Here is a 27,644-nt window from a genome sequence, read left to right as displayed (position 1 = left end):
TTTCACTTGGAGCTATAATCATAGATTCAATATTAATTAACCTCATGATTTGATTTAAAAGGCCCCATTTACACTTTAGCTGTCAACCAAACTTATTACCGAGTAGTGATATGGCTGGCTCGAAATGTTAGTAATCATGGCAGCTGTGTGTTTTGCCCTTGCCAGGAGCCTAGGGCTAGCACATGACTATCATCCCGTAAACATGCTGTAACACTGTTCTTTGCAACATAGACAGGACCTGTTACTCATGCCTGAGTGACCAGATTGGTTGATCCTTGTCCTTCCCAGCGCTGTCGGTAATAGGACATCCCAGAGTACGCTGCCCCACGTGCTGCTATTGCCTTTGAGTGCATGTCTTCTGGCAATCAGATATCTGCTGAGGGACTATGGGATAGCCGCCCAGATCTCCCCCCCCCCCCCCCCACAATACATGGGTACAAACATGATGAGGCAGCGATGTGTAAACTGACTGACACAGCTAGGTGCTTTACATCATCAGTGAAATCGGACCTCTAACATGTAACAATGTTTTTTTAAAATTAAATTCCTGAAGTGCTAGATGATGGTAACAATGGGAAATTGGTCATTGTCTTTCTACTTATTGTTCAGGTCTTGTACTACCAAGAAGCTGCATATATGTGATATGGAAACAGCAGCATCTTACATACCAACAGTGGTATGGAATTTCCTTTCTAACGCTTTCTAATATTCATCCGAGTGGACAAGTTTTAAATCCCTATTCGAATCTTTGTTTATGTGACCTTGGATTTAAGACTATTGCTTTTATTGGACACTGAAAATATTTTAAATTGGTTTGTGAAGCATTCTGTAACCTCGACTCACAAGGTATTGTTCAATAAATAGTGTGTATTAGCTCAATATTCAGAAATCCTTAGTTTCTAACCTCTGAGCCCTTGGTAACAGATCACAGCTCCCATGACCCATGTTACAATTTTAAAACCCACTGGCCCTCAAAACAAAACCTGTAAATAGGACTCTAAGGAAACTTTTATCCTACTGATGGTCCTTCCCACTCTCCTGCTATTTGCTCTGTAACTGATCTGAGCACACCATTCCTGCTGTGCCTGGCCTTGGAAGTGCCCCTGTATGTTGTTCACTACTGTGAGTGGGCAGGAAGGTTTGGAGTTTAGAAGGGGAGGCAGAGAAGATAAGCATTTATAGAGCATGTGGATAAAACACTTAAAATCCTTTGGTACAGTTTATGATGGCCGTACATGTCATTAGAGGAGGGAAAGAAAGCAAGTGCAGAAGGAAAGGAGAGGTGATTAGATCGGAAACAACACTGCAAAATAGTCTGGAATTTTTCATGCAGTATCTTTTTAAATTATTGTTTTAGCTGGATATATAAAGCCCTTGCAGATTCCTGCTATGTGACTTTTCCACCAGCTGACTCCTCGCTCACTCAGGCATGATTTGATTCTAGCCATATAAGGAGAGAACACAGTAATTGCTTAACAAAGAAATCTCCTCCTATGATCTGTGTAGATGGAAAATGCCAGAGGAAGGATGATGGAGAGGGAAGGGAGGGTGGAACCTTCCTTTTATGAAATAGTTTATGAATGAAAAGTAGAGACTCAATGAAATAGAGGGATGGAACAACCATTATAGATATGTCAAGGCTCTTGGCTTTGTTGTGAATAGGACATGGAAGTGCTTAAAGCAAGGTTGAGATTGTACTTTTAGTGAGCAAATAAGATAAAGCTCTCATATGTGAAAGAGAACCTAAAATGATTACATCTGGCATTTTTCAGCAAATCACATTTTAAGGCTTTTCTCATGCTTTTTATTTCTTTTATTTCAGCTTTTTCTGCAGTGCTAATCATTTTGTATTATCCCTACACATGCCATACAGTATTCTGCAATAGCCAGACTCTGTGAGATCAGGTTGACACTCCAGGCTTTCTCATTTAACTCTTCATTTCCTGGCTTTTGTGGATTTAATTTAAATGTCAATGTTGTTCAACAGGATTGTTTGTAGTTTATTATTTTTAACAATAGTATTTAGAAAATAGAAACCGTCCTGAGATAACTGGTTTGGAGCTATTCTATAAATACCCTTATATACTACATAGTCCAGAACAATGCAGATTTGCAGTTTCCCAGGAGATCGAAGGCTGCATCCAGTGGGCCAAATTTTCAAAAAAACTTGTGATGTGAGCAAACTTTTTGTGCCCCCAACAGTGCCGGTTGTCAAAAGACAAATACATGTTTGTGCCAGCAGACTGAAAATTAGGCTTGGCCAGAGACCCGATGCACCCTTTTTACCCATTGAGACATACCCACTGGCACAAGTAAATAAAGATCAGTCTCTTGTCAACACACCTCCTGTCAGACCCTTGTTACACTTGCCATCTACCTTTGTGCACACTGCCACCGCCACCACCTCCTCTAGTTTCGCCGGGCCTGAAAGCAGCTGGCTCCTTGGTCTGCTGGAACACACCATGAGCATCAAGCTGGACAGGTGCATTTTATCTAAATAAAACGTCAGTGAAATGGATCATTAGAAGTGCTGTGCACTGAACACTTAAACAGAAGGGAAAGAAAATAAAACCCATAAAGCACTTTAGGCTTTCTTAGCTGCTGCAAAGGGAACAAAGAAAACATGTAACTTCTCCCCTGGAAGCAGTCAGTGCTGTCATTTAGCCCTAACCCACTAAGCTGTTGTGGTTTCTCAGCATTCTGTAGTGGCTCTGGCAACTGCCACCACACAGTCTCCCAGGCTGGAGCTCTGTCACCGAGATTAGAAGGAGAAGCATTAGTGGATTAGAAAAGAAGAGATTCAGGCACTAGGCTGGCAGTGTCCCCAGGCGCTCCCCCTATCAATGAAGACGAACTCTATCTTATGCTATTCATCACCCCACTGAGGACTTGCAGTGGGCCCTGAAGGAACTGGCTTTGTTTGAGGGAGTTTTCAACCGGCATCTTGCTCTCTCCTAGCCCCAACCCTCAGAATGTCAGTCTTGTGAGTCTCTAGATTGAAACACAGGGGAGGACTTAAGCTATAGGCTCATCCTATAAAGCAAGTGTGAGGCTGCAGCCCATTCAGTGATGGCTCTGGCCTGAATGCATAGTGCAGACTCACTCCCACAATGAAAAAGAAAATATGCATAAGGCTGTGTGGCTGGCTCCCTACATGTCACATTAATATAGACTAACTACTGTTGTGCACCTATTGCACAGCACTGTATGCCAGGCAAAAAGTGTGTGCGCGCACAGTAGATCCTGGCATTCCTCACTCCCTTCCCCTCCCCTTCAAAAATCTCTCCCCCCACCACCCCCCTACCCCCCCCCCACCCCCCTTACACACACACTGTTCCTCAGCACACATTTAGTTGCCTTTTTTTCCCCTGTTGGCCGTGGCTGACCCAGTGGCCATCAAAAGGAGGATTGGAGAACTTCTTTTTGTCTGCTAGTCCAGAACTTTGAGGCGCATGTGGGCAACCAAGTCCCATAAGCACATCCCATTCAGTTCTGGAAAAAGGTGGTGTACACCTGACCCTGAGGCTATGCCTCTTCACCACCACTTAGTGTGCACAGGTGGCTGGCTGCATGCAGAGCCTCTTTGAAAATCCCATATGTCAACACCTCCTGTTTGCTACAGGAAATACAGAGGCTTTAGGACTCAGTAAGTGATACTCCAGTATGGTCCAAGTGGCCGCCTTCTTGATCAAACAGTTCAATGTCACATGCTGGGACCTGGAGTTATGTCCATCTGCATCTTAATAGTGTAGGGGGGCAGTAGTTCCATTGTAGAAATCCATGAGCCTCACTTTGGCCACACCAGTAAAGACATTCAAAAGTAATACTTCTGACTTCAAAGGTTCCTATGGGAAGAAGGCATTTAAGTCTCATTAAAGCTGCATGGGAGCTAGTCTCCCAGCTCCCTTTGGCTCCTTTGAAAATCCCAGTCCATGTCTGTAATTATTTATTTAAATGTCTGTATTTATTCAGTGTCCCCAGGTTGCTCCTTCCAGTGTTAACATTCATCATGCCTTGTCTCTTAAGTTAAAAAAGCTTGAAAACATCTGTTCTTGGAAAGCTTTTTCTTCTGCTTCTTTCGTTCTTTTCCAACAACAAATTTGTACAGCTGAGTTGTAGCTCATGAAGCGTGTTTATAAATGACAATGCTGACAGACTTAACTTGTGTGGCATTAGCAGCCATGGCTGCTTTTTGTATATAGCAATAACATAGTCTTCCAATGACTGACTCACAGATCTGCAAATGCATTAGTAATGCTCAAGTTTGGTTGGTAAATTAAGCATTTATAACCATGGTGTGGAGGATGTAGGGGCTGCTCTGCATTAATTTATGATGCTATATGTGCTCTGTGGTTGTCCGAGCGCTTTAGGGGATGGATTCTGTCTGACTATATGGAGCTAAGGCCTGGTTTACACTTAAAAATTAGATCAACCTAGCTACGTTGCCTAGGTTGTGAAAAATTTTGCACCCTGAAGTATGAAGTTAGGTCAACCTAACCCACCGTGTAGAGACGGCTAGGTCGATAGAAAAATTCTTCCATCTACTTAGCTCCCACCTGTTGGACAGGTGGATTAACCCCTTCCGCCAAGGTAGGAAGCGTCTCCACCACTGCAGCACTGTAGCTGTGCTGCTGTAGTGTAGACGTACCCTAAAAAAGTCTGTTAGGAAAAACAAGCAGGAAATGAGACAGTGACTAGAGATAAGACACCTCTGGGGCAAACACTTCAAAGGTCATTGAGAGACTTATGGCTGGGCTATTAATTGGGAAGGGCCCACCTGCTGTGGCTTAACCAAAGTTAAAAGGCTTATTTTGCCAGGGCTGGGGAGTCTAAGATCAAAAGGATACTAACCAGTCATAAAGTCCCTCTCTAGAGAGCAACATTGAGGTGGGATCAGTTGTCAGGCACAGTTTGGGGAAACAGGCTGAGACACAGAGAAGCTTCAGGAGGGAGTCTAAAGAAGTTGGGCTACCTGGCGATCATGGAGGGGGGGAAGGTAAGCTGCAGATAGATATCTCTGCACATAGACTGTTCTGGTTTAAAATTCTTGTGCTCTTGTGCTCTTTAGTGTTCCTACTGTTAAGAAGGAATGATGCTTTATTCTGAAAAAGTTGTATGGTCGCTGTACCACTGGTCACAGCTCCCAAGGCCAAAACTGCGGGTACAGAAGCTAAGACAGACCAGCGGAGGCAATCACAGTTAGCACACAAGTCCTGGTCTGACTGGCAGAATTGCATGATTCTACCATGAGAGATGTGACAGCTTGAGACTTCTCACTTGTGGGGATGAGACCCAGAGAGGGGACTGCAGTTCAGCTAGCTCGGTAACTGTGAAACATGATATTTTAGTGCTTTTAAGTAAAATTAAAACACCTCCCATTCATCCAAATGCTTCCTTTTACTCACAAGCATTACTTCCTCCTTTTATGGGTTGTGGCATGACTAATTTGCTTTCATACAAGTACATAACTTTGTCAGATACAAATAATGTGTCAGGACAAATATTATTTGTCAGGACAAATAATGTGACTGTAATATCTGGGTTTGATTAAAAAGAAGACGTGGAGCTGAATGTCATCTGTGTATCGATGACACTGCAGGCCCAAATGTGACTGTTTCCTCTAGAGGCTTTATTTGCACATTGACAGGTGTAAAAACAGGGAGCCCAGCCTTCAGGGAGAACAGCTACTCAAAATTTGGTATAATAAAACTTTATATGCTTTATATATGATTCTCTAGCACAGGAAATAACAATATTATCTTTCTAGTTTTCCATTTGATAAAGTTGTTTTTAAGTGTCATTGCTAGAACATGAACATTAGTTTAAAAACAATGCCAGACTGCAGTTACTTGGGAGTGTGGGAAGTAGATGGTTAGTACTTTAGGGTATATCGATACATACGCTTTTTTTCCTCTCAAGTAAATTGCCACTATGAGTCATGCAGGCGTACAGTGCACAGCAAATTCATTCTGAGCTCACTTTCTCAGGGTCAAATAAGTATATTTTCCTGCATAAGATTTGAGCTGAATCAGTACAAAAATAATGGTGATGCTGAATGGGACTTAGCCAGTTTAATGTGTGCATGACTCAGCGCTCCTAGCCGCATTTGCAAGGATTTTGTCTTTTGTCTGCATCCACTAAAAACTACTACTAACATAATGCAATCTCAGGGTTTCACTTTCAATAAATGTAAGCATCCATTAAAATGTGTCACAACCTTCCCTTTCTTGAGAGCATGCCCTACAACAGTGGTCCATTGACCTCTGGGGGCCCACAGACTATGTCTAAGGGGTCTGTGAAAGATGACTATGGAAAGTAAAGTTTCAGATCCCAGAACAGGCATTCCGTTAGAATTTCTGATTAATCAAAAGTATGTCTGTACCCACCTACAAGTCAAAACCCAAAAGTGTTGTCATTACCATAGAAGCCCACAGTTTATTGCCCTTTCTCACATTGCGTCAAATGCTATGCCAAGCATGTGTAACATTATAGTTGAATTCTGTTCAGTCAGCTTTCAGTTTAAGACTTCTATGGTAGGGGTCCGCAGACCACAGTTTGACTTTCCAAAGGGGTCCACACCTCCGTTCAAAATTTTGTAAGGGTCCGCAAATGAAAAAAGGTTGAAAACTACTGCCCTACATCAAAATATGCCTTTTCCTTTCATTTTGCTGCAGAACTGCATCTTGGGCTTGTTTTTAATCTTGTGTGTTTCATAACCAATTGAAAAAACATTTGATCTGAGATTAAACCAGATAGCATCTGGTATCTGACAGTGCAGAATTGAAGTACTGTGAAAGAAGTCCTTCCCAATCCAAGGTATGCAGGATAGAATATGGGCTGGAGGAGAAATGCACATCCATAGTAAGATAAGAGTTTTCTTCCCTGCCACCCAGCCAAGCCCTCTCCTTCCCTTCTCTATCATCCCTGAAATCTCCACCATCTTGCCCATTCTGCAGGTTGAATTAAGTTCAAGATCCTCATCCTCTCCCTCCAGGCTCCCCACCCCTACTTTTATCTCATCTCTCATTTCCTCCTGATGCTGTGCTCTTCCCAAACCTAGTGTCAATCTTCCTTTTCCCCAGTTTTGTATAAAATCTTCCTTCAATGCCACTCCCTTATGCTTGAAACTCGTTCCTTTTCCTAACGTTCCAGGCAAACATCCTTTTCTTCATAACCGTAATTAAAACTACACTGCTTCTGTGAGGCCTTTCAGCAATAATCCACCCCAAGCAGAGACTATTTTAAAGCCTGCACCATGGTGAGATCAAGCCATCATCTGAACAGCCTGTGCATTATGTGTAAGGCTGCATTTGAAGTGCGAGACAGGAACTGGTCTATTCTAAGTCAGTCTATTTCAACACTAAGTGCCAATGTTATTTAAATAACTTGGGGGTGCTTCCTGTTTTATACAGTAGTAAACATATTCAGAGTTAATAAGTGAAAGTTGAATAACTCATGCATAAATCCTTTTAAGAATAAATTAAATGTAATCTCTGAAGTTATTCAGGGTGATAGGAAAAGTTTATTGGGAGTGTAGGAGGGTTAATAGTTCAAATGCTAAGGCAGCAATGTTTGCTATAGATACATGGACCGGAGAGTTCTGAGGACAGTGGCTTGCAGTAGCTTGCATAATCTTTATAGGTTTTGCTGAGAAATAGCTCTATTAGGATTACACACTTCTTTGGCTGTCTAGAATTAAGGAGTTTCCATACATACAGTTACTGAGAAGTAGTCATACATGACTCTCAGTGCCAATCAGAATGGAGGGAACTGCATAAGTACATGTGCAGTTATGGGTCAATAATTGTACAGCATCCTTTCACTCTCAGACAATTCCACTGTAGTAATTGGAAAGAGCTAGGAAAGGGAAAGTTATGCAAAAGAAATCACTTTATTTCACATTTCCAGTTTGCAGCTTATCAACAGAAATGATGCAAACCAGACAAAATCAAAATATTATGTAAGCGCAGAATATTGCATTTTTGTGTATTAATGCGCAGTTCGGTATGTAAAAGCAGAAAAGTACAATTAACTGTGTAGAATCAGAAATCCTATTAATGTTAATGTTTGTACAAAAGAGTTGTGTTGTTTTGCCATTAAATTTTACATGTTAACTTATTTGAGGGTGGGGGATTTCAGCCATGTTTTCCCCTCCTTCTTCCAACCCTCCACCTCCCCATGAAAGTTGGAGATAGACCAATTGGTTTTCAGCAATACCATTCTCAAGATGCTGTGTGTGTCATAGGAAAGGAAGTCTGAATATTCTACCTATGCCAGAGAGCTCTGTGATGCCTTTAAGATAGCTCTGTGTTGAGAGCAGTGTAGAACAACACCATGCTTTGAGAAGCACTGAGAGGCAGAATGCTAGCCAGAGCCCTTGCTGTGAAGTGCAGACTCCCTCCTGCATGTCGGGCCTGCTTGGCCCTTATTCACAGACTGCAAGTTAAGCTGCTTGCACCCTACCCATTGTACACTTATGCAATACTAAGCACACTGTGGTCTAGAATGTGGCCACTTCTAAAAATCCTATAGAAAACTTCAATAGAAACCAAGGGGAAATTAGGATGCCGTCACTGAAAATCAGTTTTTTTGTGTCATTTGGTGTTTCTGTGTTTTACAGTGTGTAAGTGAAAAGACCGCTACTTTACAAATGGAGTCGTGTGCAGTTTTCTTTTGCCACTCATTATTGACAGTATACTGAGTTGCTGTATCCTTTACCTGCAGCTTCTGTGTCATAACTAATGGCAAGCAAAGGGAGCTTTTGAATTCCTTTTGAGTGTAGGTAGGTAGAAATGTGTTGTGAACCCATTTAAAGAGCAGACCTGCATCAAACAGCTCTTTAACGAGTGCAGTATGTAACATAATGCAGCTAGGCAATTTAATCTGGGAAAAATTGTGATGTGGCTATTTTCACAGCTTCACCAGCATGGACCATATTTATTGTTTTAATGGAACTCTCAGAGGAGCAATGTTATGGGATATGATCCAACTTAAAAAACAAACTTTTCCCTGAAAATCTTTTATCTTTAGTGAAGTCAAGTGTAAAAGTATAATTAGGCAGGCCAAAAAAGAATTTCAAGAGCAACTAGCTAAAGACACAGACAATTTTTTAAAGGCCATCAGAAGCAGGAAGCCTGCCTGTTAGTGGTGCCACTGGATAATCAAGGGACTACAGGAACACTCGAGGAAGATAAGGCTGTTGCGGAGAAGGTAAATGAATTCTTTGCATCACTCTTTGCTGTGGAGGATGTGAGGGAAATTCCCACATCTGAGCCATCCTTTTTATGTGACAGACCTGATGAACTGTCCCAGATTGAGGTGTCAGTAGAGGTGGTTTTGGAACAAATTGATAAATTAAACAGTTGTAAGTCACCAGGACCAGATGGTATTCACCCAAGAGTTCTGAAGGAGCTGAAATATGAAATTGCAGAACTACTAACTATGATATGTAACCTGCTGCTTAAATCAGCCTCTGTACCAGATGATAGCTAATGTAACACAGATTTTATTTTATTTTATTTTATTTTTGTAAAAAGGTTCCCAGAAGCAATCCTGGCAGTTACAGTCTAAGCCTAATTTCAGTACAAGACAAACTGGCTGAAGCTATAGTAAAATAACAGAATTATCAGACACTTAGATGAGCACAATTGGTTCGGGAAGAATCAACATGGCTTCTGTAAAGGGAAATCATGCCTCACCAATCTATTCAAATTCTTTGCGGGAGTCAACAAGCATTTGGACAACGGTGATACAGTTGATCTAGTGTACTTGGGCTTTTTACAAGGTCCCACACTAAAGGTTCTTAAGCAAGCAAGGGATAAGAAGGAAGGTCATGGATCGGTAACTTGTTAAAAGTTAGGAAAACAAAGGGTAGGAATAAATGGTCGGTTTTCACAGTGCAGAGAGGTAAATAGTAGAGTCCCCCAAAGTCTGTACTGGGACCAGTGCTGTTCATAAATGATCTGAAAAAGGGGGTAAACAGTATGGTGGCAAAGTTTGCAGATGATACTAAACTACTGTAGATAGGTAAGACCAAAGCTGACTGTGAAGAGTTACAAAGGGATCTCAGAAAACTGGGTGACTGGATAACAAAACGGCAGATGAAATTCTGTGTTGATGAGTGCAGAGTAATGCACATTACAAAACAGAATCCCAACTGTACATACAAAATGATGAGGTCCTACCACTCAATAAAAGGATCTTGGAGTCGTGGATAGTTCTTTGAAAACATCTACTCAATGTTCAGTGGCCGTCAAAAATGCTTAACAGAATGCTAGGAACCAGTAGGAAAAGGGATACATAATAAGATAAAAATTATCATTATGCTACTATATAAATCTATGGTATGCCCATACCTTGGGCAGTTCTGGTCACCCTATATTGAAAAAGATGTATTCAAATTGGAAAAAGTTCAGAGAAGGGCAAGAGAAATGATTAGGGGTATGGAACAGTGTCCATATGAGGAGAGATTAAAAAGACTGGAACTGTTCAGTTTAGAAAAGAGACGACTAAGGCAGTTCTATAAAACCATGAATGGTATGGAGAAAGTGAATAAGAAAGTGTTATTTACTACTTCACAGGACCAGGAGTCACCCAATGAAATTAATGGGCAGCAGATTTAAAACTAACATAAAGAAGTACTTCTTCACAGAGTGCACAGTCAGCGTGTCCAACTCATTGCCAGAGGATGGTGTAAAAGCCAAAAGTATAACGGGGTTCAAATAAGAATTAGATAAATTTTTGGAGGATAGGTCACTGAATGGCTATTATCCACGATGGTCAGAGAAGCAATCCCTTGCTCTGGGTGTCCCTAGGCCTCTGACTGCCAGATGCTGGGAAAGGACGACAGCAAATGGATCACTCAATAATTTTGCTGTTCTGTTCATTCCCGCCGAAGCATTCGGCACTGGCCATTGTTAGAAGACCGGATACTGGGCTAGATGGACCATTGGTCCGACCCAGTATGGCCATTCTTATGTTCTTATCTACTCTTGTTAGAAGTAACACCTAAAATTACTATAAATAAAAGAGATCAGAGAGAAAAGCTTGGATATCTTTTTAAAAGATATGCTCTATCTCAAACAGAAGTTATGAGTTTGATGCAGAAATTATCGGGTGAGGGTTTTGGCTCATGTAATGCAGGAGGTCAGACTAGATGAAAACATAGTCCCTTCTGGCCTTAAAAATCTATGGAGAAAACTAGTAAGTTAGTTATAAAGTGCATAATGTATCTGAAGCTTTAAATCTATGGAGAAAACTAGTAAGTTAGTTATAAAGTGCATAATGTATCTGAAGCTTTAAAAATTGCATTAATATGAACATGGATCTGAGCTGCTTGTATAATAACTGAAATTATGCAGCAAATATAGGATATTAATTAGGGCTGGTTATACCAGAATAGCTACTTGACCATGCCCTAATTTGAATGGTGGTTTTGAAATGTTTTCTTAAAAGATTTAAATAACCAAAGAACATAAATAATCCAAAAAAGTCTTTTATTTACATTGTCTTTCACTCCAAAAGATCCCAAAGTGCTTTACAAAGCTGCACAGAACAGGGAATATGCAAAAATCACTTCATTCACAAATGAAGTACATCCTCCTCTGGGTTGGAACATGATAGCTTTTAAGTGGGCTCAGAAGAAGTCAATGCCCTTTTAGGGTAGAAGCAAAATAGAATATTGTATCCAACTGGAAACTTGTTAAATAGAATGTTAACACTTCAGGTTAGCCAGGACACCAAGGCTAATACCCTTACCTTTGTGGTGGGGGAAATGCCATGGAATGTCTAACAACCCCAACTGATCAAGACATTTAATGTCTGATTTGAAAGACTGAATATCCAACTGCAGACTGCACCGTGGCACTGTGCTAGGGCAGTGCTTCAGTAGCCACTTAGAGGTGAGAAGAGCCACTTAGCAAATCATGAACACTATTCCCTGCAGCACCCAGGTTGAGAGCATTTAAAAAATAAGGGACATCAGGCAGGGTCAGCCCATGTGTACATTTTTGCAGTACCTTAACAATTATTTTATTTTTAATATTTAAATACGTGTTTGTCCAGTTGTAATGCAGGAAGATGCAAGAATAGGAAAGCTTTACTTCTAGTGGAAGTTTTTTGTGTTTTGAGCCATTCCTTTTAGCTTTTCCACGGTGTGACATGACTTGATATGTCCTTTTCTGATGTCAGCTAGTAGTGCCGTCTTGTACATATGTACAATGTGAATCTTCCAGTCATAGAGCAGTAGAAGGTATAAAATAATCTCCAGGAGATATGGCTTTTCTCAAGTGCCCTTATAAATGGACAGAACTATAAGTGTGGAGCTTAGCTCTGTATTCTAGACCAGCAGTGCAACTGAGAATGTTCAGAAACATGGAGCTCACTGTCATTTACCTGATCTAGAAAGTGGGCTAATAGGAGCTGTGGAAAGTGCTGGGAGAGGGGAACAAAATATGTAATTCAGCATTCTGTGACTGGTGAAAATTTCCTAAATTTAATGGTTCATGAATCCTGTTTAGCCTGTATTTCTGTAAAGCCAAGCATATTTTTTTAAAGTTAATTTCATGGGAAAATGTATTAAAACTGTGCAGGTTTTGTCTGTGTGGTGTTCTTGTTTGGAAGGAACATCTTTCTTGTGGTCCTGTGAATACTGTGAATTAAACAGAACTTTACAAACCTGATTCACTTTGAACTGTCAGAGCAGTGAAAGAAGATGGCACAATTTCACTTTCTGGTTTTTGTGCATTAACTCAGTCCCACTAAATGATGGGTTACATTTATTTTATTTTTGGTTTACTTTCCTAATGTTATTACAGATCTGCTATCTACTTTCAAGAGAATGAGTACCTGGGATTATACTGTTGAATGTCAATTACAATGGTATTTTCCTGATTCGCTACATTTTGGGTGGTGGTGGTTTTTTTGTTTTTTTTTTTTTTTTAAAGTTTCTAACAATCCCAGTCTATAATGTAGGGTTGAGTCATCCTGAAATTCTCTCACTAATTACCTGCGGAGTTGCAGCATATTATTTTATAACAAGGAGGTGTGTTTCTGGGGGTTTTTTTGTTACTCTCTGATTAAGAAGGCATAAAATCCCTTTTTTGGTGTCACCTTTGACACACGTATTAGTTTTGAGAGGAGAATCGGAAAGTGTTATATAGTTTGCCTGCATTACTCTGAGAAGTCATAAAACATAATAAGTATTGCTTTATTTAAGTATTTAAGTATTGCTGATGAATCAGTTCAATTTGCATTAATTAATGAAAGTATTGCATCTAACTAGAGATCACTGCCCTTTAATAATACAAAGTTGTTAATCAAAATCAGTATCTCTCTAATTAGTAGGGATGTCAATTAATCACAGTTAACTCAAAAAAATTAATCGCGATTAAAAAAGATCAATCAGGATTCATCGCAGTTTTAATTGCACCGTTAAACAATAGAATACCAATTGAAACTTATTAAATATTTTGGATGTTTTTTCTGCATTTTCACATATATTGTGTTCTGTGTTGTAATTGAAATCAAATTGTATGTTTTTGTTACAGATATTTGCACTGTAAAAATGGTGAACAAAAGAAATAGCATTTTTCAGTTCACCTCATACAAGTACTGTAGTGCAGTCTTTGTTGTGAAAGTGCAATTTACAAATGTAGATTTTTTTTGTTACATAACTGCACTCAAAAACAAAACAATGTCAAACTTCAGCGCCTACAAGTCCACTCTGTCCTACTTCTTGTTCAGCCAATTGCTAAGAGAAACAAGTTTGTTCGCATTTACAGGAGATAATGTTGCCTTCTTCTTCTTTACAATGTCTCCTGAAAGTGAGAACAGGCATTTGCATGGCATTTTGTAGCTGGCATTGCAATGTATTTACATGCCAGATATGCTAAACATTCATATGCCCCTTCATGCTTCTGCCACCATTCCAGAGGACATGCTTCCATGCTGATGACACTTGTTAAAAAAATGTGTTAATTAAATTTGTGACTGAACTCCTTGGCAGAGAATTGTATTTCCCCTGCTCCCTTTTCCCCGCATTCTGCCATGCATTTCATGTTATAGCCATCTTGGATGATGACCCAGCATATGTTGTTCATTTTAAGAACCCTTTCACTGCAGATTTCACAAAACGCAAAGATGGTACCAATATCAGATTTCTAAAGATAGCTACAGCACCCAACCCAAGGTTTAAGAATCTGAAGTACCTTCCAAAATCTGAGAGGGATGAGGTGTGGAGCATGCTTTCAGAAGTCTTAAAAGAGCAACACTCCAATGCAGAAACTACAGAACCCAAACCACCAAAAAAGAAAATCAACCTTCTGCTGGTGGCATCTGGCTCAGATAATGAAAGTGAGCATGGTTGAAGCATGAAGCCAGATGTGAATCTTTAGTGCATTTGGCACATAAATATCTTGCGATGCTGGCTACAACAGTGCCATGTGAGCGCCTGTTCTCACTTTCAGGTGACATTGTAAACAAGAGGTGGGCAGCATTATCTTCTGCAAATGTGAACAAACTTGTTTGTCTGAGCGATTGGCTGAACAAGAAGTATGACTGAGTGGACTTGCAGGCTCTAAAATTTTACATTGTTTTATTTTGGAATTCAACTTTTTTTGTACATAATTCTACATTTGTAAATTCAACTTTCATGATAAAGAGATTGCACTTACAGTACTTGTATTAGGTGAGTTGAAAAATACTATTTTCTTTTTTTACAGTGCAAATACTTGTAATCAAAAATAAATATAAAGTGAGCATTGTACGCTTTGTATTCTGTGTTGTAATTGAAATCTATATATTTGAAAATGTAGAAAACTCCAAAAGTATTTAAATAAATGGTACTCTATTATTTTTTAACAGTGCGATTAATCACGATTAACTTTTTTAATCACAATGAATTTTTTTAATTGCTTGACAGCCCTACTAATTACTCATATGCATGCAGCCAAAGTTGTTTGAGTTTTATGTATTTCAGTTTATGTTTTTGAAGACACAGTACTTCACTTCTGTACTGTTAGCAGTTACATCTGCTTCACTTGAGCCAGGACATACCAGATGTGGTCTCCAGAAGACTGAGGACTTTATGTAGCACTTTAGAAGCACCGTTGATTGTTTTTTGTGTATGTAAATAATCATTGATTTATTTATATTCTTAAATGTGAATTATTTACTTTTATTTATTAAAATAGATGTATTTGCTGCAGTATCTCTAAAGACATTTGCAAATTATGTGAAGTGGGAATCTACATGAAAAAATCAAGAAAGATTTACAAAATATGTAAGATATCTATACACCTAAGAAGGAGTTAAAAAGAACTTTGTTTTTATACTTGTATAGGCACAGAAAGTGCAGATTTTTGGGGAGTAGGTAGAGATGAAAAAATAAATTAGCTGAGCTTCCATCCTGGTAGTTCTGCAACTTTTGTTCATTTTGTTTTAAAGCTGAAGTTTGTATTTTAAACTTTCAGCCAACTGACTAACATTTATTTGCAGGGAGTTTGGAGGTTTGTCGGCCTTTTGGAAGAAATGTGTTCTGAGATGAGATGACTTTATCTTCTGTACTCTTTCCTGTGACAGTTGTAGCCAGAGTTAGGAATGTCTGTAGATACACCTTATTTATTTACTTGTCAAGATCTTTATTTAAAACAGCCAGTCTGTGACCAGAATGGAGTAATTCTGCCCCCTATTTGGCTCATCGTGTCAGAATTTGAGAACTCTTAGCTAAGGCTAGAAGGTGCTTCTTTTGTCTTACTGTTCTTTTCTCGCAGTTGAACCCTCTTGTCTCTTTAGAACACTTTTCTCATTTTTGCTTACCTCCGTTGTGTTCTTTGTTGTTCTGCCTTGCTTCTTGTCATCTTAAGTGGCTCCTTTATTCTCTCCTCTCCATCTATCTCGAAGATTCATCTCTTCTTCTTTTCTCACTACTCTCTTGGCAACCTGATCCACTCCCATGGCTTCACCTGCCACCTCTGTGGGTGATTCCCAAATCTGTCCATGTTCCTGAAATTCTCCTGCTCCTTGCATCTCCTCTTTGATGTCCCCACACCACTGAATTTCAGTCTTTCCAGAACTGGCTTCTTATATTTTTTTCTCCTGACCCCTCTTCACCTTCCGTCTTTTGATACTGATATGGTTACCCATCTGTTGAACTGTAGAGGATGTCCAGGACCTTCCAGATCAGCTTCCCAGTGGAAAGAGAAACCAGTTACCTGGAATCTGGGTATATTCTAAGTGTAACTTATTTTATGTGTGCACATGCACCAGTCCTGACATGACAGGGTCAGACATCCGGCAGGCAATCATTTTCTTCAGGAATAACAACCCAATACCAGGGAACAACTCTGCTTCAAGCACTGACTCCAGCTGGAGACCAAGCCAGACCACAAACTCTCATGCGGCTCTCACAGCTCCTTCTACCTTGAACCTTTTATTATATCCAAACTAATACCACACAGCATATCTTCCAAAGACTGGTCATTTCTTCTCAAGCTAAGAAAAAGATTATAGAAGACTTCTGTGTAGCAGTGCCAGCTGGTGACACTTGTCATGACAGTCTTTTCCATCTCCCAGATTCTCAACCTCTATTTAATTTTGATTCTTCCTTTCATTCTGTTCCCATATATAGAGTCCCTCATTCCTTCAATTTAATATTGCCCAAATCCACTATCCCCACAGCTCAAACCTTGGTCTGGGCGATGATCGTCTCTCACCTTGCTTATCATAACCACCTTCATTCTGTCCTCCTCTCTTCTCACATTCCCCACTAACCACACCATTTTATCCCAAATGCCACTACAGTGGCTCTTTTCAGGTCACCCAGTCCTTGAATACCTGGTTTCCTTTCTTCCTGCGTCCAACTGGAAATACTTCACTTCACGTACAAGGCCCTACATAACTTCATCTCTCCTCACATCTCGGATCTGTTCCCTCCTACTCCCCTACTCATTCAGTATGCTGCTTCTTTTCCTCTTGCCTTACTACTCCCTTTGTTTCTTTTCACACACTCTGCTTTGCACTTTCTGTGATGCTGCTACCTACATTTGGGTCTCTGTCTCCTCTGAAAAGCTGCTTCTTCTAAAAATCTTTCCTTCTCCTCACCAGTAATTTCTCTTTGCTCTCTCATGCCTGAACTGTTATTCCATGTAATAAAATGCAGTACTGATGCCAAGGCAGATGTAATGGTCATTAAGTGCACATTTTTAAAATTCCACTAAGCATCTGTGTGTTACTGCATGTGTCCTCATTAAGGGCCTTGAGGTGTCTTCAGCTAAGAGAATTTAACTCGATTTTTTTAATATTAACACTACAGAACATCTTTTTATTCTTATTTGTCTTTAAGGGAGCTAGCAGCTCTTTTATAAGTTATTCATAAAATGATTAAACTGCTAATGAATTAACTTCCTGTCCTGCGAGAACAGTATGGTTGACACACAGTTTTTATTCTGCTTCCTTTCTGTAGCGTGCCAGATGGGTCTTGTGTATATGTGCGGTTATTTAAATATCTTCCTAAAGCTGTTATTAGGAGCCAGCCTTGGTATTTTGAGCCACAATGTGGAGACCTCTCTAATTGGTTTTCATATTATTAGCAGCAGAAAAATGAAAAAAAAATCCATGTGAGTTATACTGTACAAAAATTCTGAGACTCTTATTTTACAAAATGAAACTCTGGAAAAAGTCCTCTTTGGTGGAATAGGGTCAGGTTAGACTTATACAAGTGTTGGCGTTATTTTGCTTTTGCATTTAATTTAATTAAACTTCTCTTCAGATTTTGTTATTGTGGTTTTAATGTAATATTGATTCTTCTTTCCTAATAACTTTGTCTTAACTCATTTTTCTCTTACATTAGCCCTTTATTTAGTCATTATCCTTTATGCATTGTCTTTGTATATTAAGAAAACATAAGAATGGCCATAGTGGGTCACATCAAAGGTCCATCTAGCCCAGTATCCTGTCTTCCGACAGTGGCCAATGCCAGGTGCCCCAGAGGAAATGAACAGAACAGGGAATCATCAAGTGATCCATCCCCTGTCGCCATTCCTAGCTTCTGGCAAACAGAGGCTAGGTACACCATCCCTGCCCATCCTGGCTAATAGCCATTGATGGACCGATCCTCCATGAACTTATCTAGTTCTCTTTTGAACCCTGTTATAGTCTTGACCTTCACAACATCCTCTGGCAAAGAGTTCCGCAGACTGACTGTCTGAAAAAATACTTCCTTTCATTTGTTTTAAACCTGCTGCCTATTAATTTCATTTGGTGGCCCCTAGTTCTTGTGTTATGAGAAGGAGTAAATAACACTTCCTTATTTACTTTGTCCACACCAGTCATGATTTTATAGACCTCTGTCATATCCCCCCTTAATCGTCTCTTTTCCAAGCTGGAAAGTCCCAGTCTTATTAATCTTTCCTCATATGGAAGCCGTTCCATACCCCTAATCATTTTCATTGCCCTTTTCTGAACCTTTTCCTATTCGAGTACATCTTTTTTGAGATGGGTTGACCACATCCGCAAGCAATATTCAAGATGTGGGCATACCATGGATTTATATAGAGGCAATATGATATTTTCTGTCTCATTATCTATCCCTTTCTTAATGATTTCCAACAATTATATTGTCCCTGTAGCACTGTAAAATTTCACTTAAAGTTAGGCACATGGTAAAGGACTTTGCTGAATTGAGGTCATAATGCACACAAACAAGAAGGGCAAAGTTAAAGCTGGCTAGTAATGTTAGCATTGGCATTTCCCGATTTCCCTCCTGTTTTTTTTATATGGAATTTTTAGGGTTTTTAGGAGAAAAATCAGAATAATTGCCTTTAGTATTTGTCTAGGTCATCTGGCTAAATGCCACAAGTAAGCCAAAAGTTGAAACCAGGTTGACATACCATGCCATTGAAAATATTTTGCATTCTGTGTGTAAAAATCTCTGTGTCCTGAGGCTCCCAGAGGTTCATATGGAAAACTTTGTGAAGGAAACAAGGAATACTGTGCAGCCCTTTCTCTGATATTTAAAATAGTGGGTGAAATTTTGTCCCCACTCAAGTCAAGGGAAGTTTTGCTATTGATTTGAATGGAGCAAGGATTTCACCCAATGTCTCAAACTGGAACTACTTTGTGAATAGTGCTGTTTCTTTTCCTTCAACACACATGTACCCACACAACATGCACCCTTGAATAGTACGAAAGGTATGTCATAGAATCATAGAATATCAGGGTTGGAAGGGACCTCAGGAGGTCATCTAGTCCAACCCCCTGCTCAAAGCAGGACCAATCCCCAACTAAATCATTCCAGCCAGCCAGGGCTTTGTCAAGCCTGACCTTAAAAACCTCTAAGGAAGGAGATTCCACCACCTCCCTAGGTAACCCATTCCAGTGCTTCACCACCCTCCTAGTGAAAAAGTTTTTCCTAATATCCAACCTAAACCTCCCCCACTGCAACTTGAGACCATTACTCCTTGTTCTGTCATCTGCTACCACTGAGAACAGTCTAGATCCATCCTCTTTGGAACCCCCTTTCAGGTAGTTGAAAGCAGCTATCAAATCCCCCCTCATTCTTCTCTTCTGCAGACTAAATAATGCCAGTTCCCTCAGTCTCTCCTCATAAGTCATGTGTTCCAGCCCCCTAATAACTTTTGTTGCCCTCTGCTGGACTCTTTCCAATTTTTCCACATCCTTCTTGTAGTGTGGGGCCCAAAACTGGACACAGTACTCCAGATGAGGCCTCATCAATGCCAAATAGAGGGGAATGATCACATCCCTCGATCTGCTGGCAATGCTCCTACGTATACAGCCCAAAATGCCGTTAGCCTTCTTGGCAACAAGGGCACACTGTTGACTCATATCCAGCTTCTCGTCCACTGTAACCTCTAGGTCCTTTTCTGCAGAACTGCTGCCTAGCCACTCAGTCCCTAGTCTGTAGCGGTGCATCGGATTCTTCTGTCCTAAGTGCAGGACTCTGCACTTGTCCTTGTTGAACCACATCAGATATCTTTTGGCCCAATCCTCTCATTTGTCTAGGTCCCTCTGTATCCTATCCCTATCCTCCAGCGTATCTACCACTCCTCCCAGTTTAGTGTCGTCTGCAAACTTGCTGAGGGTGCAATCCACGCCATCCTCCAGATCATTAATGAAGATATTGAACAAAAGCAGACTCACGACCGACCCTTTGGGAGCTCCGCTTGATACTGGCTGCCAACTAGACATGGAGCCATTGATCTCTACCCGCTGAGCCCGATGATCTAGCCAGCTTTCTATCCACCTTATATCTATTCATCCAGCCCATACTTCTTTAACTTGCTGGCAAGAATACTGTGCGAGACTGTATCAAAAGCTTTGCTAAAGTCAAGGAATAACACGTCCACTGCTTTCCCCTCATCCACAGAGCCAGTTATTTCATCACAGAAAGCAATTAGATGAGTCAGGCATGACTTGCCCTTGGTGAATCCATGCTGACTGTTCCTGATCACTTTCCTCTCCTCTAAGTGCTTCAGAATTGATTCCTTGAGGACCTGATCCATGATTTTTCCAGGGACTGAGGTGAGGCTGACTGGCCTGTAGTTCCCCAGATCCTCCTCCTTCCTTTTTTTAAAGATGGGCACTACATTAGCCTTTTTCCATTCATCTGGGACCTCCCCCGATCACCATGAGTTTTCAAAGATAATGGACAATGGCTCTGCAGTCACATCAGCCAACTCCTTTAGCACCCTTGGATGCAGCACATCCGGCCCCATGGACTTGTGCTCGTCCAGCTTTTCTAAATAGTCCTGAACCACTTCTTTCTCCACAGAGGGCTGGTCACCTCCTCCCCATGCTGTGCTGCCCAGTGCAGTAGTCTGGGAGCTGACCTTGTTCGTGAAGACAGAGGCAAAAAAAGCATTGAGTACTTCAGCTTTTTCCACATCCTCTGTCACTAGGTTGCCTCCCCCATTCAATAAGGGGCCCACACTTTCCTTGACCACCACCTTGTTGCTAAGATATCTGAAGAAACCCTTCTTGTTACGCTTAACATCCCTTGCTAGCTGCAACTCCAAGTCTGATTTGGCCTTCCTGATTTCACTCCTGCATGCCTGAGCAATATTTTTATACTCCTCCCTGGTCATTTGTCCAATCTTCCACTTCCTGTAAGCTTCTTTTTTGTGTTTAAGATCAGCATGGATTTCACTGTTAAGCCAAGCTGGTCACCTGCCATATTTACTATTCTTTCTACACATCGGGATGGTTCCTGCAAACGTATTCTGCTGCTCTCCTTTCTTCCTTGTATCAGGATCCTGAACTCAACCATCTCATGGTCACTGCCTTCCAGGTTCCCATCCACTTTTGCTTCCCCTACTAATTCTTCCCTGTTTGTGAGTAGCAGGTCAAGAAGAGCTCTGCCCCTAGTTGGTTCCTCCAGCACTTGCACCTGGAAATTGTCCCCTACACTTTCCAAAAACTTCCTGGATTGTCCGTGCACTGCTGTATTGCTCTCCCAGCAGATATTGAGGTGATTGAAGTCCCCCATGAGAACCAGGGCCTGCGATCTAGTAACTTCTGTTAGTTGCCAGAAGAAAGCCTCGCCCACCTCATCCCCCTGGTCTGGTGGTCTATAGCAGACTCCCACCACGATATCACCCTTTTTGCTCACACTTCTAAACTTAATCCAGAGACTCTCAGGTTTTTCTGCAGTTTCATACCGGAGCTCTGAGCAGTCATACTGCTCTCTTACATACAATGCAACTCCCCTACCTTTTTTGCCCTGCCTGTCCTTCCTGAACAGTTTATATCCATCTATGACAGTACTCCAGTCATATGAGTTACCCCACCAAGTCTCTGTTATTCCAGTCACATCATAATTCCTTGACTGTGCCAGGACTTCCAGTTCTCCCTGCTTGTTTCCCAGGCTTCTTGCATTTGTGTATAGGCACTTGAGATAACTCACTGATCGTCCCGTTTTCTCAGTATGAGGCAGGAGTGCTCCCCTCTTGCGCTCATGTCATTTTCAAATAATTGATTCTCCTTTAAGGAAGGGATGGGGAGTCTACATGCTTGGATAACCCTGCCTTCTGTAGCTCTGCTGAATGATTCACTGCATAGGGAAACTCTATATAGGCAGCACCATTCACTATTGCTATTATGTAGTCAATTGGTACAATGATTACAGCTCATGGTTGGAAGCCCACACGCAGCAGAAATATTAATGTTGTCAAATGTGAACTATTTTGTCTTCTGTTCAGAAATGTTTATCCTTCCTTTACCTTCCCGTCCCCATGCATTTTAGTGTCAATCAGGGTAAAGAACAGGGAATATTTCTAAAGTGTGTGTACGTTTTTCTTTAGGGAATTTGCCCTTGCAAAGATTTAGGTTATGAACCACATTGAAAGCTGAAGTCATTTTGTTCTTGTTCTTTGAAACCGGCTAATTTTATAAACCACAAGCAAAAAATAGTGAGGCAGCTGCATTGGGAGTTTTCTCACATGGCCCACCAGTAACTCCACTCCAGCCCAACTTCTGTAGTTGCAAGGCGGTAGCTTAGTCATTGTCAGCTGAGCTATAGACTCTAACAATGATCAGTAACTATCAGCTGGACTGGAAAGGTTCTAGCAGCGGCAGCCAGACGTTTTGTGTTTGGGGCTCTCTAGTCACACAGCTTGGGTTAGGTACAAACCTTGCTTAACTTGTCATTTCCATTCATTAATCTAGCACTCCTAAGTAATGTTAATGTTAATTTTGCAAATAACGCAAGTCATTTTTAACTGATTTTTTTTTTAAGTTGGTGCCTAGCCACCACCATTCCCTTATAGAAGAAGCGAAGGGGTGTTCTGTGTAGTTTTTAGAAAGGTATGTTTTATCCAGCAGAATCTGATCTTAATGTGATTGTTAGAACAAAGTTGCAGCTATTTATTCTAACACCTTTGCTGCTTGTGGATTACAAGAGGTGGGATTGTTCGGTTACCTGACAGCTTCCCTGTGACAAAAGAAAGAGGCCCATAATTCAAAGCAGTTCTGCAGTTACAACATTTTTTCACAGCTGGTGAGCGTGCACTAAAGCTGTGAATTAAACCCTCTTGTGCATTGCTGAATTTTATTGCATCTCTCACTGGTGCGCAACAAAATGTGGGAGCAACAATTAGCCTCGCTTCAAGCTTCCTTTCCCTTCCCTGAAATCAGAAACTCAAGTCTGTTGCATACTTTCTCTGTCCTTAGATGTTAACTGCTTTTAAATTACCTGAGAGGCATTGGAGCAGCTTATGTCAGCATCTGTTTCCTGTTTTTCTACATATTGTTTCTTTCAAGGTTGTTTTTTCTTTTCTCATTCCCTCTGCACACACAAAAGAAACAGAACATTTAAACTTGAACTCGAACTCATCTTGACTGTTCAAGTACCTCTCAGTGCTCTGCCTTCATGGTTTTTAGAAGAAGTACTCTTACTAAAAGGGGCAGAATATTCTATACGCCCACAGGTGTGCTTTCATCTTAGACTTCTGATATTTCATCCTGTATTGCAGGAGAGCTGGATTGGAAATGATCCATTCATGAACAGTGGAAAATCTGCTCCGTGAGATAAACCTTTTGAGATGGCGTTTCATTTTCTTGACCATCCTTAAGGAAAAGCAGAGCGGGCATGTGTTTGACATTGGTACATAGTTTTGAGTGGGTGTAGGCTTTTCTCCCCTTAATAATTATTCAGTTCAGTTAGGAATGTGGTTTGGTCACACTTTTAGTAATATCTGTGCTACGTGAATTTAAAAAGTAGAACTTGCTGTAGGTGATTGGAATTATTTTAAGCACGCTAAAACCAAACATGTGCCCCTATTTCTACTTCCTCTGGACTGAGGGAACCACTCTGCATGCTCTCTGATTTGTGGGGGTAAGAAGAGTCTTCCGGTTCCAACTTGCTCAGGGCAGAATTTGTTGCTCAAATTCAGCTCCTATATGGCAGCACTCTGCAGTGTCAGCAGGCTGCTAAGCCAGACCTGGAGAGGACTTCTTAAGCCTCTTGTCTATACAGAAGGTGCATACATAAAAGGGTCATAGCACAGAGCAGAAATAAAACCAGCAGATGAATATCCAATATGTCTCCTTCTAGACAAAGTGTCTGTTTCTGTTGATCTTGAACTTTGATTTCGCCAGAGTTCAGAACCATATAAAGATTTTGCCTAGGAGTAAATATTTTAAGTTTTGGCTTGGTTTTTTAAAAACTGTACTGTGTCTGGCTTTGGTTCAAAATATGAAATTTGTCATTCCATGGGAACTGTTATTTAATAACATTAAGATTTGAAAAATTTCCTCACTTTTGCTGGGTTGTTTAAATTAAGGCCAACTCTCTCGCTATATCTTTATATTACACTTTTGCAGGAATTCTGCAGTAAAACAGCATGTGACATTACATACCATATGACAGGTTTCAGAGTAACAGCCGTGTTAGTCTGTATTCGCAAAAAGAAAAGGAGTACTTGTGGCACCTTAGAGACTAACCAATTTATTTGAGCATGAGCTTTCGTGAGCTACAGCTCACTTCATCGGATGCATACTGTGGAAATTGCAGAAGACATTATTATATACACAGACACCATGAAACAATACCTCCTCCCACCCCACTCTCCTGCTGGTAATAGTTTATCTAAAGTGATCATCAAGATGGGCCATTTCCAGCACAAATCCAGGTTTTCTCACCCTCCGCCCCCCCACAGACAAACTCACTCTCTTGCTGGTAATAGCCCATCCAAAGTGACCACTCTCTTCACAATGTGTATGATAATCAAGGTGGGCCATTTCCTGCAGAAATCCAGAACCTGGATCCATCTCAAAAAAGATATACTGGAATAGGAAAAGGTTCAGAAAAGGACAACAAAAATTATTAAGGGTATGGAACGGCTTCCATATGAGGAGAGATTAATAAGACTGGGACTTTTCAGTTTGGAAAAGAGACGACTAAGAAGGGAAATTTCTTCAAGACCTTTTGGCCTGACCCAGTATGACCGTTCTTATGTTCTTACACTGTTATTCCGGAATAAGTGTGTGTCAACATGGGGATTTTATCAGTACAACCATACAAGTTTACATTGATATCTTATCTTATACCATATAACTTTCCCGTGTAGACCAGTCCCTAGAGATTTTCATTGATTAAAGCAGCATCGGTGTACTACACAGTTTCATTAGAACTGATACAATGTTTGCCAAGTTGCAGTGTGAAAACACATTTTCATTTATAAAAATTGCATCTTCCCTCAACTGGAAATGACATCTATTTGACCTACCATCTTCCCTCTCCACTTCACCAACTACTGTAGATTATGCTGCTATAATCATCTGTGCGATGGAGAGTCACGTGTGTATGCACATGCGCTCATACACAAGATTCTCCGTTGCACAGATGACTAGAGAATATAATCTATAAACTCATGTTACAAACAAAAGTTATACATAAATATAAACAAGTTATACATAACTGTTATGTATAAATATAAACAAAAGTTATACATAAATATAAACAACAGTCACACTGTAAACAAAAACACCTAGATAAATTTGAATTCCAAAACTGTAGTAAACCCAGGATTATGCATTGACACATGGTACGGTGTAATTTGACACAGTTACAAAGGGAAGGGAGTACTTTTAAATGGATCAAACTCCTGCTTTTTGCCTCTCTCTTCTGTATGCATTTCAAACATGAGCTGCCTCAGCACACCCATCTCTCATCACTTCACTTTCTAGAAGATTCATTCCTAGCACCCTTCCTCCCCCATAATCAACAAACTCACCTATTCAAAAAGGAACTTGTTTCAGAAGGGAGAATCCTAGAGGCTGTTCTGCCTTTTTTACCAATAAGTGCTACATTCCTTGAGAGCTTTTTAAATTGTGAAACCTGAAACTACACTAACTTATATTAGTTCACTCTTTGGGAGGGGTGGGAACATGGAAGCTAGAGCTGTAGATATTTCAACTTTAAAGATTCCTTGGTTGGAGGAAGTCAGAGCAGGGTGACTCAACCATTCTAGTTGCATTCTGTCCCTCTGGTATCACATCACTAACTTCTTGAAAGCAGAACTGAAAAACATGTTTGTTCATTCTTTCTGAGTTTCATTGTTCGGATGTTTTACTGGTTTGGGAAAAGATGTGTCTGTCATGATTTGCTATGTATTCCGGCATTTTAAATTTTGTTACAGCACATAGGCCTTTGTGCATGTAACACTGTGAAACTATTTGTCTGATACCAGGATCTTTCTGCAATCTTTTCTCATCTTCAACAGTTTTTTTTCCATCTACAAGTAAACATTGATTGATATGAACTCTAATATGAATGTCGCTTTGTCCTCCATACCTATAGTAGCTTCTTTCATGAACCGCTGATTGTTACTGATATTTTGGGTGTTGTAAGAGACCTTCAAATTAAGACTCCTCTGTAGTTTAATGTTGGTTTCTGACCTTAATGATGGTATTACTTTAAACTGGGAAACAATTTTTTCGTCGAAGACAAAAAAAAGTATACAGGATCATGCTAGCACCATTTGTATCCCTTAATAAGGAGCATTCTGAAAATGAGAAGACACTAACTTTTGTTGTTCCTTCAAGCTCCTCTTATTTTGTCTGGTTCTTTTTTGTTCTCCTTTCAGAGTTCTAGAATGCAAAGGCCTCCCAATAGTGAATGGGCAATGTGATCCCTATGCCACAGTTACCTTAGCAGGACCATACAGGCAAGTATTGAAAACTGAAGAGCTTCCATTTTGTAAGGCTTCATAACAGATGGTTTGGGTTTTTATTTTTTAGAAATCCACATTCTAAAATCGATAGAGGATTTATTTGGCCATTGCTGCTTTATGTATATAATATAATATAATTAACTACAAGTAGCTTGAGGCTTATTGCAGTTTTGCTTCTTTTAAAACTTTGAACATTACAAAGTATATAATTTGTGGCCAAGCTTAACTTGTGTAGCTTCTCACTTGGCAGTTGGAGGTCAATGTTCAACTATATTGCTTGCTTGTCCATTTTGCAGTAGTGGGGAGGGGAAGAGAGGGAAAATTAATATATAACAGCTTTTTACTTGTGCTCTATTCCAATATGACTTTGAACATTTGAGGTCTTCTCAGTTATGTAGTTCAGCTCCTTACTACCTGTGGAAAGTACTGTACACAGCTCGATCCTGTAATTTAATCTGTGTGGTTGTAACGATCCGCCAGAACGGATAAAACTGCAGAATGGGTCTTGCATAATATCATCTGTTGAATTATTTATTCTGCAACAGTCTTTTTCAGCCTAACTGTAGACATAGTCATGTTAAATTTTAGGTTAAATTTGCACATTCCCACCATTCGATTTTTTATATTATTGGACATGTCAGTGGCAATTTGTGCTCCTGCTTATCAGGGGAGTCATCTTATGAGTTCTTATTCTGGAAGAAGCAAAGTTGAGCTGTTCTGTGACCTCAGAAACTCATGACACAGATACTTCATAGTATTTTACAATGGAACTTGAAGGGGGTGGGGAAGTGCTATGAATGAGAGACATTTTTGACAAATCATTGCCTCAGATGCAGAGCACTCTTTGAAGGTTGATTGGTCCATCTTACTCTCTGACCCAGTATCTTATTGTGACCATCACAGGTGGTACTGTATTTGGGTTATATTATTCAGTAGTTGTTTTTAACTACTGTATTT

At 40.3% G+C, this 27,644-nt stretch overlaps 1 protein-coding gene across 2 annotated transcripts in view; it reads left to right on the top strand.

The window, feature by feature from the left end:
• The window catches only part of RASA3 (RAS p21 protein activator 3), a 255,686-nt gene that overhangs the window by 187,527 nt on the left and 40,515 nt on the right, over window positions 1–27,644 (top strand). For both annotated transcript variants that reach the window (XM_074964223.1, XM_074964213.1), the window contains exon 6: window positions 26,601–26,681. In XM_074964223.1, the coding sequence (XP_074820324.1) occupies window positions 26,601–26,681 (81 nt within the window). The remainder of the gene's footprint in view (window positions 1–26,600; window positions 26,682–27,644) is intronic.

Source organism: Natator depressus, chromosome 1 (genome assembly GCF_965152275.1).
Source record: "Natator depressus isolate rNatDep1 chromosome 1, rNatDep2.hap1, whole genome shotgun sequence".
Taxonomy (NCBI): domain Eukaryota; kingdom Metazoa; phylum Chordata; order Testudines; family Cheloniidae; genus Natator; species Natator depressus.
The sequence above is the reverse complement of the archived record's forward strand: the minus strand, read 5'-3'. Positions and strand labels throughout refer to the sequence as shown.